Consider the following 16,738-nt stretch of genomic DNA (forward strand, 5'->3'; position numbering starts at 1 on the left):
TTTCTCCCTCATCTGTTTCAGTGCAGTATACATTATTGAACCCATCTTTCTCAGTCTCCCTCCAGTCCCAAGGTCAGTCCTGTTTTACAAGTGGCATCATGTGGTATTTGTCCTTTTGTGACTGGGATACCTCACTCAGCATAATGTTCTCCAGGGTGACCCATTTTTAATAATATTGCATGAGTTCCTTGTTTTTCAATGCAATGTAGTATTCCATTGTGTGATATACCACAGCTTCTCTATGCATTTGGTTTTTGATGGCATTTAGGTTGTTTCCAACTCCTTGCTATTGTGAACAAAGCTGCGATGAACATGGGTGTGCATTGATGACGTCTTTTTTCAAGTACTGGTCTGTCCTGACAATATGCCCAAAGTACGTGAGGTGAAGCTCCACCATCCTTGCATTCACGGAGCACGCTGGCTGCATGTCCTCCAAGACAGACTTTGTTGGTCTTTGGCAGTTCACAGGCTATTCAATACTCTTCTCCAATGCCACAATCCAAAGGCATTTCCCTTTAGTTTTCCTTATTCATTGTCCAAATGCATAGGAAGCAAATGAAAGTATCTTGGCTTGGATCAGGCACCTCTGAGTCTTTAACAAAGTGCTTTTCAGCACTGTAGATGGGTCCTTGGCAGTAGATTTTCCAAATACATTTTGATTTCCTGGCATAGCTTGGTGAGCACGTGGCTAGAGCCACATCTGTTGAAACATGTCAATTAGTATCCCATCAATTCCTAGAGACTTGGGGTTTTTTGGTCAATGCCTTCAGCACAGCTTGAACTTCTTCCTTCATTCCCATTGGTTCTTGATCATATGCTACTTCTTAAATGGCTCCGTGTCAGCCAATCCACTTTGGTATAGTGACTCTGTGTATTCCTTCCATCTTCTTTTGATTCTTCTACATCATTAAAGGCTTTGCCTAGGGGATCCTTCAGCATTGCAACTCAAAGCTTTAAATGCTCTCCAGTTCTTTCTGCTTGTGAAATCCTGAGTATGTTCTACCCTTTTGGTTTTCCAGCTCTAGTTTTTTGTACATTTCATGATAATGTTTTGTTTTGTCTTCTTGCACTGCCCTTTGGAATCTGTTCATTTCTTCTTCTCTTTGGGTTTGACCTTTCTACATCCTAACACAAATGTCAAAGTCTCTTCTGATGTCCATTTGGTCTTTTCTTTTTTCCCTGTCTTTGTAATAACCTTTTGCTTTCTTCATGGATGATACATATCTTTGATGTCATCTTGAAACTCATCTGGTCTTTGGTCATTCAATACTTCAAATTTGGTTTTTTAGTTCAATACATCAAATTTGGTTTTTGAAACAAATAAAGTTTGGGTTTTTGTTTTGTGAGTACGAATTAGCTGTCAGGTACTCATATACCTTTATGTAGGTTATGACTGAAGAAGAATCGATGCCTTTGAGTTGTGTACTGGAAAAGAGTATTGAGTATACATAGCAAGGGCTGGAAAGAAAACAAATAGGTCTGTCTTGGAGAAGGTGAAACCAAGTTGCTTCTTGGAATCAAGAATTTTGAAACTCCATCTCTCATACCTTGAGCATGTTGCCAGGAGGGACCAGTTCTTGGAGAAGGACATCATGCTTGAAAGAGTAGAGGGTCAGGATAGGATGAGATGGGTTGAAATAGCGACTGTGGCAATGAGATCAGGTATGTCAGACACAGTGAGGTTGACTGGGGATAGAACAGAATTCAGAGCCACTGTTCATGAGATCACTGTGAATCATAATCTACTCAACAGCACATAACGACAACAGACGAATCAATCTTCACAACACCCTTATCAACGAGGTACTGTCACTATCCCCATTTTATAGAGGAGGAAACCAATGCACAGAGAGGCTGAGCAACCGTCACACAGCCAAGAAGTGGGAGAATAAGATTAGAGTTGTCACTAGAGTCTGTACTCTCTGGATGCTGCCCCCAGAAAGTGGTTCTGGAATACATACCAGCCAAAGGGAAGCCCCCAAATCTAGAAGGGGGTCTTAGGGCAAGAACAGTGTCAGCAAACAGCCTACATGGTGGACAGTTTGTGCAGGTGAGGAGGCCTCAGACTGCTCCAGCCCCTACGCAGACGTGGGTGATTGAGCTCAGGAAGGACATTATGTCAGTTCTCTGCCAGGCCTGAACTCTCCAGGGTTCTAGTTCTAGATGTCAGCTGAACTGACCCAGCCATTCCCAGGCCAGGCTTGTCAGTAAACCACCCACATCTCTGCTTCAGGACTCTGTGCCTGGAAAAGACCCTCTTAGAGGCGCTAAGAGCTGTTTTACTGACTGGATTCCAGCCCTTTCCAGGGAAGTCTGAGGAGTTTACAAACTGTTGTTATTGCTGTTGATTGCCTTCAAGTCAAGCACAACTCATAGCGACCCTATGAACAAAAGGTCTGAAGCCCCTCTATAACTACCGACATTTAACAAAGTCCATAGAGTTTCTAGAGGCGTGTTGTTTAGGAAGTGGATGCCACTCCTGCTTCCAAATTACAGACACCAGAAGTGGTTAAAAGGAACAAGAATTTTCCGCTCCGGCCCTTCACCCCAGGCTTCCAGAGCCTTCGGGAAAGTGGCTAATCACGAGAGAAAGGTGCACGCAGTGTGCTAAGGCCAAGGGGAGCAAGCGGACTGTGGGTGGCAGCAAACAAGGACTTCTCTTGTTATTTCTCCCAACAAAGGGGAGGTGGCCACTCTCCTCCCGCTGGGATCAGAAAGGGCAGGGGGTGGGGGTCGGGTCAGCTCTGTCAGCAGAGCCTGGAACTGGGCTCTGAGCCCGGCAAAGGGACCAGAGCCGGCTTTGTCTGGCTTGGAATGTCCTCCATTTTCAAGGCCTCTCCGTCTGGTGAAGGAGTCCTGGTAGCATAGCGTTTGAGACATCAGGTTGCTCACCCAGCGACTAGTGGTTTGAATGCACCAGCTACTCCAGGGGAGAAAGAGCGGCTGTTTACGCCCATATGGATTTACAGCCTCCAAACCCCAGTGGAGATTTGCTAGGCATCAGATGTGACTCCATAGTTGTGGGCTTTTCTTTTGCTGTTGTTATTGCCTTGTTTTTTGGGTTTGTTGGTCTGGTGGGGGTGTTTTTAGGTCTCACTTCTGGAGGTCTCTGCTGCCCAGCTGAGTATCCCCAGGCAAGGCTCTCACTTCTCTGGCTTGCCTGTCTCTTTACCAATAAAATGTCATTAAGTTCTGTTGACTAAAATCAGCTCCTTGCTGACTCTCCAGCGGGTTTTGAAAGGTGGTGGTTAATCACATGGGAGATTGTCCACTATTCCCTCGAGCAGCTGGGGAATTCAAAGCGCATGCCTTTGGGTTGGCAGCGCAATTCCTTACCATTAAGCCACCAATGCTCCCTTACCATAGTGCCTGCCTCACAGCATTTAAGGGAGGGCTCTCAATTTGATGTCTTACAGAACTCATCGGCTCCACCAAATAGTGGTGTACTGAGTTTGTTAGAGTTAAGGAGTGCTAGGTCACTAATCAAAAGATCAGAGGTTCAAATCTACCAGCTGCCCTGTGGCTCAAAATCCTCTGTAACATGAAAGAAAGGACAGGAATGAGGCAGATGGCCACTCAGCCATCAGGATAGTCTCCCTGCAGCCTCCCAGACCCCAGCACATTGTCAGGAAGGACCTTGTTGTTGTTCGGTGCCATCGAGTCAACTATAACTCATAGCAACCCTGTGAACAACGGATCTGAACCCTGCCTTGTCCTGCACCTCACGGTCTCTGCCACACTTGAGCCCGTTGTTACAGTCACCGTGTCGATTCATCGCCTTGGGGACAAAGGAGCTTAGTTCTGTTGAAATCTAATCCCTCTCTGGGCCCCTTCTTGCTGATAATGTTTTTTTTTTTTTTTTTTGCTGATAATGTTTTTGCAGGAGAAGAGCAGAGCAGGCAGCTCAGGAGGGGACCCTGCCAGGGTGAGCGGAGAGGCAGGCCGGCTTCCTCTAAACCCCTCCAGTGTCTTCACCAGCTTGGGTTCAATCTTCTCTCTGGGTATTGGTGACTCATCTCCATGACTGCCCCTCCCCAAGAGCTGGGTAGACAGGACAGAAGGGTGGTACCTCAATTTTGACCAACGACACCTCATGGGGCACCTGATCTTTCTAACACTCTCATCTTCCCAGCTGATGGGTCTTATTGTGCCCATTTCACAGGTGAAGGACTCAAGGCTTCACTGGGGAAATGACTTGCTAGGTGACAGTGCAGCCCTGTGTGTCTATGCCTGGATGTGTCTCTGCTGGTGAGGGACAGACTTGGGTGCAGGCCTAGAGACGTGCTGACTTGGTGTCTTCAGGGGGTTGGGGGCAGACAAGCTTACATCCCAGCTGCTCCTCAGTCCAGAGGGCACTGTCCTTTCAGCCGGACCAGGAAACACGATCCTGCTCCCCGTCACATCCCGGGAATCGCTCGGCCTGTTTACACATCTGGCAGGAGCACCAGGAAAGCGGAAAGTTGGCCAGGCCTCAGAGGAAAGGCTCCGAGGCTGGGGTTCTGGGTGCCCACTGCCAGAGGGGACAGTGGGCGAAGCCTGGTGGGCAGGGAGAGTGCTCAAGTGGTACAGACAAGGAGTCCGTGTTCCACTGGTCAAGAGAGGCTGGAAAGCCCCTCCCTGACCCCTCTGGTGGGCCTGGGTCTCTGTCTCCCTGAAAAGCAAAAGGGTTGGACTTCCCGCTTCCAGCTCTAGCATTCTACACGTTGGAAAGCAGTCTGGGGTCTTAGAAAGTGCAACTGTTCTAAAGTCTGAGAGAACCAGGTTCAAATTCAAATTCAGCCACTCCATCTTTGTTGACTGAAAACCCACTATGTGCCACCCACAGTGCTAGAGAGGCCGTAAGCAGCAGGACAAACAGGAGCCCTGCCCTTACACTATGTACAGGAGGGCCAGACTCGATGGCACATAACAAAGCAAAGAGGATTCCTCAGAGGAGGTGCCACTGGCCTTAAGATCTGAAAGGCCAATAAGATCCAGCTGTGGAAAATCAGAGGCATTCCAGGCTGAGAGAACAGTGCATGCAAAGGCCCTGGGGGTGGGGGGGTGGGAGGAAAGCCTCTCAGGTTTAAAGAACTCAAGATAAGCTCTGAGGCTGGAGGGTCTCGAAAGAGAAGCAGATGAGGCAGGTGGGCAGGGACTAGATTACACAGGGTTGTGGGGGCCTCATCCAGTGGTGTGAATTTCAGGTCTCTTTCTACTTCCCAGCCGGGTGACCTTGGCCAGGTCACCCCACAGCTCTGATCTTGGTTTCCTCTCACGTGGGGCTGCTATGAAGAAATGTTGTAAGGACGGACAACAGTGCACGTGAGGTGTCCAGCACCAAGCTGGTGCTTAGCGAGGACCTAGGGATCACGCCCAGAATACGTGAGATGACGCTTTGCCATCCTTGTCTCCAAAGAGCACCCTGGTTGCACGTCCCCCACGACTTATTTATTCTTTCGCAGTCTGTGGGATATTCAGTACTATTCACCACCACCGCAACTCAAAGGCATCAATTCTTCTTTCCTTCTCATCCATACTCACATTCTCTGGGCATGCTGTGAGGAGGGCTCAGTCCTTGGAAAAGGCATTATGCTTAGAAGGGTGGAGGTTGAGCACAATGGAGGAAGACCCTCAACAAGTTGGATTGACACAGTGACTGTAACAATGGTTCATATGTATCAGAGATGATGGAGAGGGTACAAGACAGGACAGCATTCATAACGGTCACTATGAGACACCTAGGATCAACCACGGTCGCTCTCTTGAAGCTCTGCCCACCTGGTCAGCAGGCTCAGGAGGTCAGCATCGAAGGAGTTGAGATGACAGGTTTTCCTTGCGCTGGGCAGAATTGTTCTTGCCCCTGGGTTTGTGCCTCTATTTCCCTGCACTAGAAGGGACCCCTCTCTTTTCACCCTGCATGGTTGGTTCAGTGGGAGAATTCCCTTTGCACCTGGCCACATCCAATCCAAATGCAAAGCCAGAGGAAGACCACGTCCAGCTGGCTCCAGACCTTTCTGGTGCGCTCACTGTCTATTCTCATCCCTGGATCTTTCCCCAAGACCCCACCTCAACTCATAACACAGCCTCTGATGGTTCTCAGAGTGCACAGGGATGTTGCATGGGGAGGAGACACAGCCCCTATTTCAGCTAGGCCAGTGCTACACTCAGACTTCCTGACTCAGGAACAAAAGGCTCAGACGAGAGGACACGTCTGTGAATGGGTGACAATCAGCATGTCCGAATTCAGAGGTGGATATGGGGTTAAACTTCCCAAACTCCCTCTTGGGATAGTCAATCTATTATGCAGGTGCTGTTGTGTATCTATTGTGTATTGCTGCTATAACAAATAACCTCCAATTTAGTGGCTGCAAACCAGAGATGTTTTTATTGTGGTTTGGATGAAAGGTTACATAGCAAGTCAGTTTTCCATTTAACAATTGTTATACCTTCTCTTTTCTAACAGTAGTTGCATTCCTTCAATGTAGCAGCATTTTTCTTGCTTCCTCTCTGAGATCCCATTAGCATCCTTCCCTCTTTACTGCCCCTTCTGCCTTCAAGCTTTGTTTTCTGGACAAACATATTTTCTTAAGCTTGTAAGAGGCCAGTTAAGGGAAACAAAGGAGAAATAAACCAAAGAAAGCCTCAAAGAAGAAAGTTGTTATTATTGTGTACTGTCAATCTGGGATCAGAACTGACCCATAGCTGACCCAGAAGAGGAGATCGTCCATCCTACTCCCCTGGAGTAGTTGATGGATTCAAACCACATGCCGTTACATTGGCAGTGCAATTCCTTACCACTAAGCCACCAGAACTCCCTTGTGTTTAAAGACTCAAAGAAGAAAGAACTCTACACAAACCATCGTATTATCTACCATGAGACCATGATGAAATAGATGGTGCCCTGCTACCATTAATAATTGTTCTGATCTGGTCACATTAGACGAATCCTGATAGAAGGGGTGGGGGGGAATGTGTAACATAATTTTAAAACTTCAGACAAGTGGACACTCCAGGATTTCACCAGGATGCTTATCCTGAGACTGTCTTTCAACTTAAACCAAACAATCCCTTGAGTTCATCTTACAGCTAAACAACAGATTGATTCTATGAGTAATGAATTATTTTTTAAAATAATATATGAGACCAAGTGGTCAAACATTACTCTGAAGTGTTGATGAGAAGGGGGCAGAGAAATTAGACTACCAGAAACCGTACAATTAGAAGGGAATGAATGAGCCTGATGATGCATTGTGAAATATATAACCATTATTAGTGGATAATTAGTGTAGAAATCGGTCAATGGAACCCTTATTTACTGTAAATGCTCACCTTAAATACAATAAAATTACATGTCTGTTGTTTTTTATGTGCCATCTAGTTACCTCGGACTCACAGGGACCCTGTGCACAGCAGCAGCTCTGAAGCCTGTCGTGTCCTGAGCCAGCCTTACTGACTCTGACGCACCTACCCTGTTGCCCCAGTTAATGTATCAATCATCTGGGGTCTCCCTCTCTTGCATTGTTGTCCCTCCACCTTTCCAAGCATGATGTCCTTCTCTGAGGACTGACCCTTCCTGGCCACGTGCCCAAAGTATGTGAGACAGAGCTTCAAAATCCTCTTAGACTCCATGGAGAAACTGGATTTCGCCTTCTCCAAGACAGACCCATTTGTTTTCTTGGCAGTCCATGGTAAGTTCAAGACTCTTCTTCAACATCACCACTCAGAGGAACTGATTCTTCTGTCATCTTTAGCTCTGGTGAGCTACTGAGCAAGAAATTGTGTTGTCAACTCAAAGGCAGGTGGTTTGAATCCAGCAGGGGCTCCAAGGGAAGAAGATAGGCAGCATTCTCCTGTGTGATTTCTAGCCTCAGAGGGTCAGCTGTGAGTCAGATCACCAGAGTTTACATGTACACGAGGAGATTGCCCAAACATGGCTTCTCTCCAGCTGCTTCTCTCATCACATCACCATCCTCTGCCTCCACCTGCTGCATTTTTCTTTTGTAAGGACCCTGGCCCTCCCAGAAAACACAGGATCACCTCATCTCAAGGTTCTTAACAATCACACCTAAAATGCCCTTTTGCTAATGTTAGATCATCCAATTAACTAGATAAGCTTGGATTTATTTATTAGTCTATAGAGAACAATTTCACTTTATTTTTTTTTTTCCCATATCAAGATTCTCTTCTAGGTCTAGCTGGCATCCGTTTCCTAACCACACAGCACCTTCCTGGAGAATCAAAGCCTCTTTTCAAATTTACAAACCCTTACAGGGATGGAAGGCCCAATGAGAAAGGTTAGCACTTCCTTTTATGCTTGCTTAGTAAGCTGTAGTGAAGTTTCCCATAGTTTTCATCTTTGAGAAGCATCCCTACCATCTGACACATAAGATAATACTCACGGGTTCCAGGGATTAGGGCATCAACATCTTTAGTGGCTATCAAGATACCAGCCTACCTTCTACTGAGACTCTCTTACTTAACAGCCCAAGTACTACGGCTGGAAGGTCATGCACGTTCTTCCCAAAGAGGATGTGAGGCCCTGTGTGGGAGGACTCACCCAGGGTTAAGACCAGCCTGTTAGGAAAGGCAGGAGCTGGCAGCCAACCACATGCATCTCTAGACAAATTACACATCCAAGCTACGCATCCAACACTTCCTGAGGGGAGAAGGGCCGCTTCCGGAAGTCTGGACCATACACAGGGACAGTGAAGAACATCTAGACTCAGAAAGGAGAAAGGAGTTCCTTTCTGAACCTGCCTTCCTTCTGATTGCTGCCAAAAGATCGTCCCTGTTAGGTATTTGTTGTGGTGGTGTTGCTATGAATCCATCAAGTCGGACCTGACTCATAGCTGACCCTCCAGCGAGTTTTCAGAGGCAGTAAATCCCACTGGAGGAATTGCCCATTGCTTCCCTGAAGAGCAGCTGATGGATTTGAAACATGTGTCTTAGCTTGTCTTTAATGCCTCCCTTGATCATCTCCCTGATGGATTTGAAGCATGTGTCTTAGCTTGTCTTTAATGCCTCATTTGAACACCTCCCTTGATCAACTCCCTCCTTGAGTAACAGAGAGCAGCTCTCAGGTGTAGTGTGTAACCAGAATTGACTCACACGCATATTGCTACAGTTCTCCTCTACAAACCATTCATAACTCTGATTTTTCTAACATGGGGCCACCATAAAATTTCCTTATTAAGTTAATGTATGTAAGTGTTTAAAAATGTAAATGTGGAAGGATTAAAGCATGAGCACTTAAAACAGATAAATAATGCATATGTAATCAGGTGAATACAGAGATTGAGCAAAATAAGGATGGTATCTGTATGGTGTTTTAAGGATGGCTGGTGGCACGGATGTTAAGTGCTTGGCTGCTAACTGAACTGTTGGGGGCTCGAACCCACCAACCATTCCGTGGGGGAAAGACATGGCAGTCAGCTTCTGGTCAGACCACTGCCTTGAAGCCTGGGGAAGTTCCACTCTGTCCTATGGGGTCACTATGACTCATAATCAAATCTACAGCAAAGAGTTCAGTGGACAATTTCCCCATCAAGCTCTTTGTGATGTAGTGAGATTATACACATTAAAACCACTAGGCATCATCTGACCAGAGACGGTTCTGAATCTACAGGGCTGGGGTCACATTCTTCCCCCTATGAGGAACCTCTATTAGGAAAAGGCTCAAACAGCCTCTCTAGATCCTGGTCACCCAGTCTTCCCAAATCCAGGATCAAGAAGGAAACATAAGTGACAGAGACAACACTTTGAAGCTGTGTGACTTTAAGAATCTTATTCAACCTTTCTGTGTCTCACTCTACTAAATTGTGAGAATTGAGCTAATTATAACTCCTGCTTCATGAGGCTGATGAGTAAATGAGCTATGTGGACGGTACCTAAAAACACCACATATTAAACGTGTAAGAGATAATTCAGCTATTATTATTGTTACTATAAACTCCCACCACACGTTGAACACTGCACTGGACAGTACCTGTGTTTGAATTAAGTCTTTTAAGTGCCCTCTGGAAGGACTCAGATCCTCCCCAGCCACAAGTAAGCCATCTCTATAACCAAGGGTCCGAGATGCTAAGCCTCCAGCCCAGGCTCCGCTGTCAATCATCTCTGAGTCAGGATCCAAGGCCAGCCCTCCCTAACTCTAAAGGCCATTCTTTCCACCACTTAACTTTTCTGAGCCTCAGTTTCCTCATCTGTAAAATGGGAAAGCTAAAATCTATCTTGAGCCTTGAAGTGAGGCAAAAGTAGAAATTTAGGGTGCGAGCATAAGATTTCTCTTTGGAAGCAGGAGTGGCATCCACTTCCTAAATAGCATGCCTCTGGAAACTCTGTGAACTTTGATAAATGCTGATAGTTATAGAAAGGCTTCTGACCTTTTATTCATAGGGTCACTATGAGTCGTGCTCGAATAGATGGCAATCTACAACAATAACAAGAGGAAGAAAATAATATTGTTGTTATTATAAATGAAGATATGGAAGTCCAGAGAGAAGAAATGACATGTCCAAGGTCACAGAGCAATTGTGTGGAGTGGGAACCCAGTTCTGCTTCCAAAGGCTAAACCAGAGAGAGAATGAAATGGACTTTTCCCATGATTATCTACTTCAATCCTCCATCTAACCACTTAAGGCTGAGAATTAAAAAGGTCGCCCAACAATGTGGGACTTTAACATCTCTGTGACCACAGCACCAGGTCTCCAGATCTCCTGCTAGTCCATATTATGGACTTATTAGCATTTTATTGCCAAATGGAGGGGGAAAGAGGCCCTACCCTCAAAGGATCCAGCCCTTGTACCAGGGGCCAGCGCATGGCATGCAGAGTGCTGCTTGGCGCAGGCTCTCCTAGCTCCTCTGGTCCTTGTGCCGTGAACAACCTTCACAGAACTCTGGATGTAGCTGTCCTGCCAGAACAGCCTCAACACTGGAAACAGTGGCCCAAGTGCCCGCTCTAAGCCCTCACTGTGGCCACAGGATCAGTTTAGCTAAATGTCGTCTTGGTGACTTCAAGGCAAGAAAGGAGACAAACTTCTCTGCGCATGTGTGTGGGTGGTGCTTATGTGCAAACCTGCTGTACCAGGCCAGCTTGGTCCCCATTAGTGACCCAAGGCTACTCCCCATGCCTCCGGCTCCCGGGGCTGCTGGTCCAGGTTGGAAAACTAAGAGGTGTTCTCTCTGAGCCTCTAACGCTCTGCAGTAAGAGCTGGGCTCCCCAGTGGCCAGGAAAACTGCAACCACTGCATTCCAGAACTGTATCCCACTCCTTTCCCTGCTGGCAGTATTCCCGAGCTGGGAGGACATCACACAGGGACCGTCCCCTCCCCCATCGTCCTCACGCCTCACCACCACCTGCCCAGGAGGATGCTCCCAGCCCTGCCACGTGCCAGCTCACAGTCACTGGGGACAGGTGTACATGGCCAGTCCTCTGGGCCACCAGAGCAGCAGTACCCTCTAGAGAAAGAGAGACACATGCTGGCGAGTCCCTCACTGCAGACAACACAGCAAACAGTGAATGTCCAAGCATCACAAACATCCGTCCTGAACTCTTACCTGGCAAAAAAAGCTTCTGGGGGCCCAAAGGTACCATACAAGCTGTCCTGGAGCCTCCCATAGATTTTCTATGTGAGAGAGATTTAGAAGTGGCCCTCTCATGGGGGGGATGAGAGTGGACACCAAAAAAGATAAGTGTCTTAAAGCTACATTTTCAAAACCATTTAGACCACCTCGCCTTTGGGGAGGAAATGCCTTGAAGATGGCAGGCATTGTCTTGAGGTTGAATTTGCCCAGCAAGCCCCCTGTGTTTGTGTTAGGTGCCAAGATCAACACAATCAGCAATGTTCTTACAGGTGCTCTGACTCACACTGTACAAGGAGAAGCATGTTAAAAGCCAAGGAATTAATAGTGATAACCACAATGCTAGAAAGTGGGAAGGGAAGGTTTGCGGTATACTGAGGAGCTCTTGGATGGCACAAGCAATTAATGACTTGGATACCGAGGCTGATGGTTTGAATCCACTCAAAGGTGCCTTGGAAGAAATGCCTGGTGATCTACTTCCAAAATCCCAGTCATTGAAATCCCTGTGACATTCTGGTACACGTGGGGCTTCCATGAACTGGATCAGCCGGTGGTACCATGAATCAACTGGTGGCATCTGGTTTGGTTTAAAATATCTCCCACCCAGCAGAGTAGATCCCCTGATGGTGCACATAGTTTGCACTTGGCTCCAAGCTTCATGGTTGGAAGTTCAAGCCCACCCAGCAACATGAAGGAGGAGAGCCCAGCAATCTCTGTGTCTGTAGAAAGCACCCACCACTGTAATGAAGTCGGTGGTGACTCATCAAACTCAACAACTCATTGTTGATGCAGCACAATGGGCTCATAGCTGACCCTCCAGTGGGTTTTCAGGGGCTGTAAATGCACAGAGTTGTCTTGGAAAAGGTACAATCCAGAGTGCTCCTTGGAAGAAAGGATGGCAAAGCTTCTGCTCTCATACACTGGACATACAGCTAAGAGAGGCTATTATTGGAGAGAGACAGCACGCCCGGAAAGGTAGGAGGTCAGCAAAAGAGAGGAAGACCCCCAACGAGATGGATTGACACGGTGACTCAGCAGCGGGCTCACGTGTGTCAGAGATTGGGGAGAGGGCACCGGGTAGGACAGGGTTCAGTTCTGCTGCTCATAGGATTTGCTATGTGTTATACCCGACTCGATGGCACCTTAACAACAATTGCCCAGACAATCTACATCTGAAAAGTCACAGCTGAAAACCTCATAGAGTGCATTTCCACACCGAAGCACGTGGGGCTGCTATGGGTCAGAATCTACTGGAGAAACACTGGTTCCTTTTCCTTAATCAAGCTTGCTGAGCTTATCAAGGCTTAGGGATATCACGGCTGGAGTTCCTACACAAACGAGTCACAGTGGTGTTACTGACACTTAAGCTTCAGAGCCTCACACTGAATTTGCGTTTGCAAACCTGCACAGAGAGGAGGGGACGTTGTTGTTGTGTGCCATCGAGTCAGAAGAAACTCATAGTTGACCCTCCAGAAGAAGTTTAATCACTGTAAACCACACGGGGAAGAGATTGCCATCTTTCTTCCACAGACCAGCTGGTGCATTCGAACCACGTGCCTAAGGGTTGGCAGCACAACTCCTTACCCACTAGGCTACCAGAGATTGGTATCTCCTAGCAGATATTGCTCCAATAAAGCAAAGATTGCAAGCGAGCGAGCTGCACAAATCTTTTGGCTTTCTGTAGTCCTGTGGGCTGTTAAGTGTGCGATAAAACACTAGGAAGAAGTTTGAGATGGTGTGACGTGAAGTAAACACACACTTTTGGAAAAATGGAGAGAGCTGACAGACTTTGCTTAACACAGGGCTCGCATGACTCATATCTGTGGTGTGCAATAAAGAGAGACTCACTGAAGCACGGTGTGCCTTTGCTCTGCCGTCCAGTCGGTTCTGACTCATGACAACTCTCCATTGGGTCTCTGAGGCTATAAATATTTATACGAAAGAGACTGCCCATCTCTCTACCCGGGAGCGAGCGGTGGATTCGACATGCTGACCTTACACACCGTTTTTTTGTCTTCATCATGGAACTCAGCCGAGGCCTCGTAGGCTCCAGGTAACCAGTTAAGCCTTATCTCTCCACCTTTCCACCACTGAGGTTTCCCAAAGCTGTCTGACATCCTGGCTCAAGCATTCATTATATGGCAACCACTTCATAGCACAGGCAAGGAGAGACACAACAGACAAAAAGGGACTGGCCCAAGGCTCGTGCCCAGGATGGCCTGTTTTCAAGCATCCTAATCTGAGACTCCCCCAGGCCATGTGTTCAAGGCCTGTGCCACACTCTCTAACAGCAGCCCCTAGCTTGACATTTTGGATTTTCTTCCATTTCAAGAAAGGCTACTAACTTGAAGAATTCTACCCTAAATAACTTGCTTGTGTATTTGTGCTGGGTCTCCTCCTTGCCACCACATATCACCTCTTTACTCCCTGTGTTCAAGGAAGGCCTCTTCCTCCAGGCAGCCCTCTGTGAACACCTCCCCCATTCCCCCTCCCCCCACCCCATCTCAGCTGCTGGGGGCTGCAGAATGTATCCCCAGGTCACATGCTCCTTCCTGTTGTTCGGCTATCTCTTCCTTGAAGTAGGAGACTTGTGCCCTTTCCCCAATATCCAGAAGAGTCTAGGTGAAGGGTGCCATCTCCTTCAGCTCATAGGTGTTACTTTTGTAGACTCCTGATCTCCACCTGCAACCTTTGACCTTTGAGAAATTACTTTCTTTGGGAGTCTGGAAGTCCTTTGGGTTTGCGACACTGACAGGTCAGGAATCAAATCTTCACTGAACCACTTACTGTATGACTCGGAGCAAATCACTGCACATCCCGGAGCTGAGTCTCCAGTTTTCTTTCTGGGTAATGAAGGCACCATTGAACAAATAAGCAACATGACGATAGATAGAGAAAAGAATGAAGTTGTCAACAATGTCATTTTACTTGCATCCACAATTAACACCCATGGTCACAGCTGTTAAGAAATCAAAAGATGTGTGGCCTTGGGAAAACCTGCTATCAAGGTCCTCTTCGAAGTTCTCAAGAGCAAGGATTTCAGCTTGAAGACACCTGATCCAAGCCATGTTTTTTCAACTGCTTCCTAAGCATGGAAGCTGGACAGTGAATGAGGATGACAGAAAAATAATTGATGCCTTTGAACTGTTGAAGAAGAGTACTGAATATCCCACGCATTGCCAAAAGAACCAACACGTCTATTTTGGAGGAAGTAAGACCCAGGTGCTCCTTCGAGGCAAGGATGGGGAAACTTCGTCTGATATACTGTGGGCATGTTGTCCTTGAAAAAAGACATCATGCTGGGAAAGAGAAAGAAAGATCCCCAGCAAGAGGGATTGACATGGTGACTGTAGCAATGGGCTCAAACATACCAGAGGTGACAAGGATGGCACAGCCTAGGGCAAGATTCAGATCTGTTGTTCACAGTGTCTGTGAGTGGGAGTTGCCTGGACGGCACCTGACAACAGCAGCAACAATGGGATAAAGACTCCTTCCCCTGAGGCTCCCCGGCCCAGAACCTCCAACCAGATTCATTTTGCATTTCAACTCCCATATACTGAACGAGAACTTAGTGTTTTAACATGATCTGCAGGTCATTCTGACATAGGATTCTTTTGTATGTATAAGAACATGTATGTATCGGGATCTTGTTAAATTGTTGAGTTCTGGTTCAGTGTATCTGGAGTGGAAAAGGTAAACGCTCATCAAGGAGTTAAACCTGAATGACGCAGTTCAAATCACTGATTGTCTCATGTACTAACAGCCCCAGCTCTCCGGGGTGTCGCTGTCATTTCCTCTATTTTCATACACGAGGGAACTGGTGGCATAGTCTTTAGGGAGTCACACTGCTAATCCAAAGGCCAAGGCTTCTCTGGAGGTTTAAATCCAACCACTGCTCCACAGGAGAAAGATGGGCCATTTCCTCCTGTGCCATTTACAGCTTCAGAAACCCAACTGGAGGATCAGCTATGAGTCAGTTCCAACTTGAAGGCAATGAGAAACCGCAGTTCAGAGAGGTTAAGCAACTTGCCCAAGGTCACACAGCTTGCACTCATTAAGCCTTTGTCTCTCAAGCAAAGCGCCCAGCCAGCGCCAAGCGCATGGAACCCAATAATGAGAACTCTTTCCAGGAGAGTTGAGAGACTCCAGAAGACCCGTTGGGGTCCAGGCTCCAAGGAGCAGCTGGGGAGAGTGCAGCAGGGCAGGAAGGACAGGGCCGAGGGGAGAGTCTGCAGAAAGCTGATGGACTGGGACCTCCGGGGTCTCTCACCCCAGAGACATGGGCGCAGGGGTCTTGCAGGTGGCAGGGCTGCCACTGGGGTGGGAGGCGTTACCTTGGGCGGGAGTGCGAAGACCACGGGCAGCAGCACCAGCGGCGTGAACAGCAGCACCAGCAGCCGCCGCGCGCTCCACAGCTTCTTGGCCACGGCCGCCAGCGCCGCCATCTGTGCGATTGCCGGGCACAGCCGGACAGCCCGGGACTGCCCGCGCCCGGCCAGCCGGCAATGGCTTAAAGGCCAGGGGAGGGTTCGGGGAGGGGACAGCTCCCGGCAACCCGCCCTCTGCCTACTCCGCCCCCGAGGAAAAGGGTGGAGCCCCCGGGACTAGGTGGAAGCGCCCCAGGGAAAGTTGGGCAAAGTTAGGAGCCAGGATGGAGAGATGGGGACTGTAGCCCGGGAGGCTGAGCGGTGGAGGGTGGAGGGTTCAGGCATCTGGTTTCCCAGCAGCCAGGCAGCCTCGGGCCAAGGACTGCTGCCTCCTCCGTTCTCCCTCCCATTGCCGTCTGGAGTTGGAGCCTACTCATAGCTGACCCTCGAGGGGGTTTTCTGTAAATTGCACAGGAGATTCTTCATCTTCCTCCCTGGGAGCGACTGGTGGATTCCAACTGTCTTTCTTTGGGTGGCAAGCTTAACTCCCCAGCAATTAAGCCACCAGAGCTCCTTCGCTTACCAGCTTGCCAAAGTGATGATGAGAACCATTGTAAGCATTACAGGATCTCCAGAAGTTTGCTCTATTGTTCAAAAGATTTTCAAAAGTCAAGAAATCAGTAACCGTGTTACTGGGAAAGTCTGTTGTCGGAGACCTCTCCAAAGTACTGAAGAGCTATGATGCCAGTTTGTAGATGAAAGTACCCCTGATTCAGGCCAAGATCTTTTCAATCACATGCCAGGCATCT

General features: G+C 47.8%; 1 protein-coding gene across 1 annotated transcript in view; it reads right to left on the reverse strand.

The window, feature by feature from the left end:
* Positions 1-16,007, reverse strand: part of SLC13A3 (solute carrier family 13 (sodium-dependent dicarboxylate transporter), member 3) — an 83,800-nt gene extending 67,793 nt beyond the window's left edge. Inside the window, exon 1 of the mRNA XM_006881598.1 lies at positions 15,897-16,007. Coding sequence (XP_006881660.1) covers positions 15,897-16,007 — 111 coding nt within the window. The remainder of the gene's footprint in view (positions 1-15,896) is intronic.
* Positions 16,008-16,738: the final 731 nt, after the last annotated feature.

This window comes from Elephantulus edwardii, unplaced genomic scaffold (genome assembly GCF_000299155.1).
Source record: "Elephantulus edwardii isolate Elephantulus edwardi_28Jun2011 unplaced genomic scaffold, EleEdw1.0 scaffold00015, whole genome shotgun sequence".
Taxonomy (NCBI): Eukaryota; Metazoa; Chordata; class Mammalia; order Macroscelidea; family Macroscelididae; genus Elephantulus; species Elephantulus edwardii.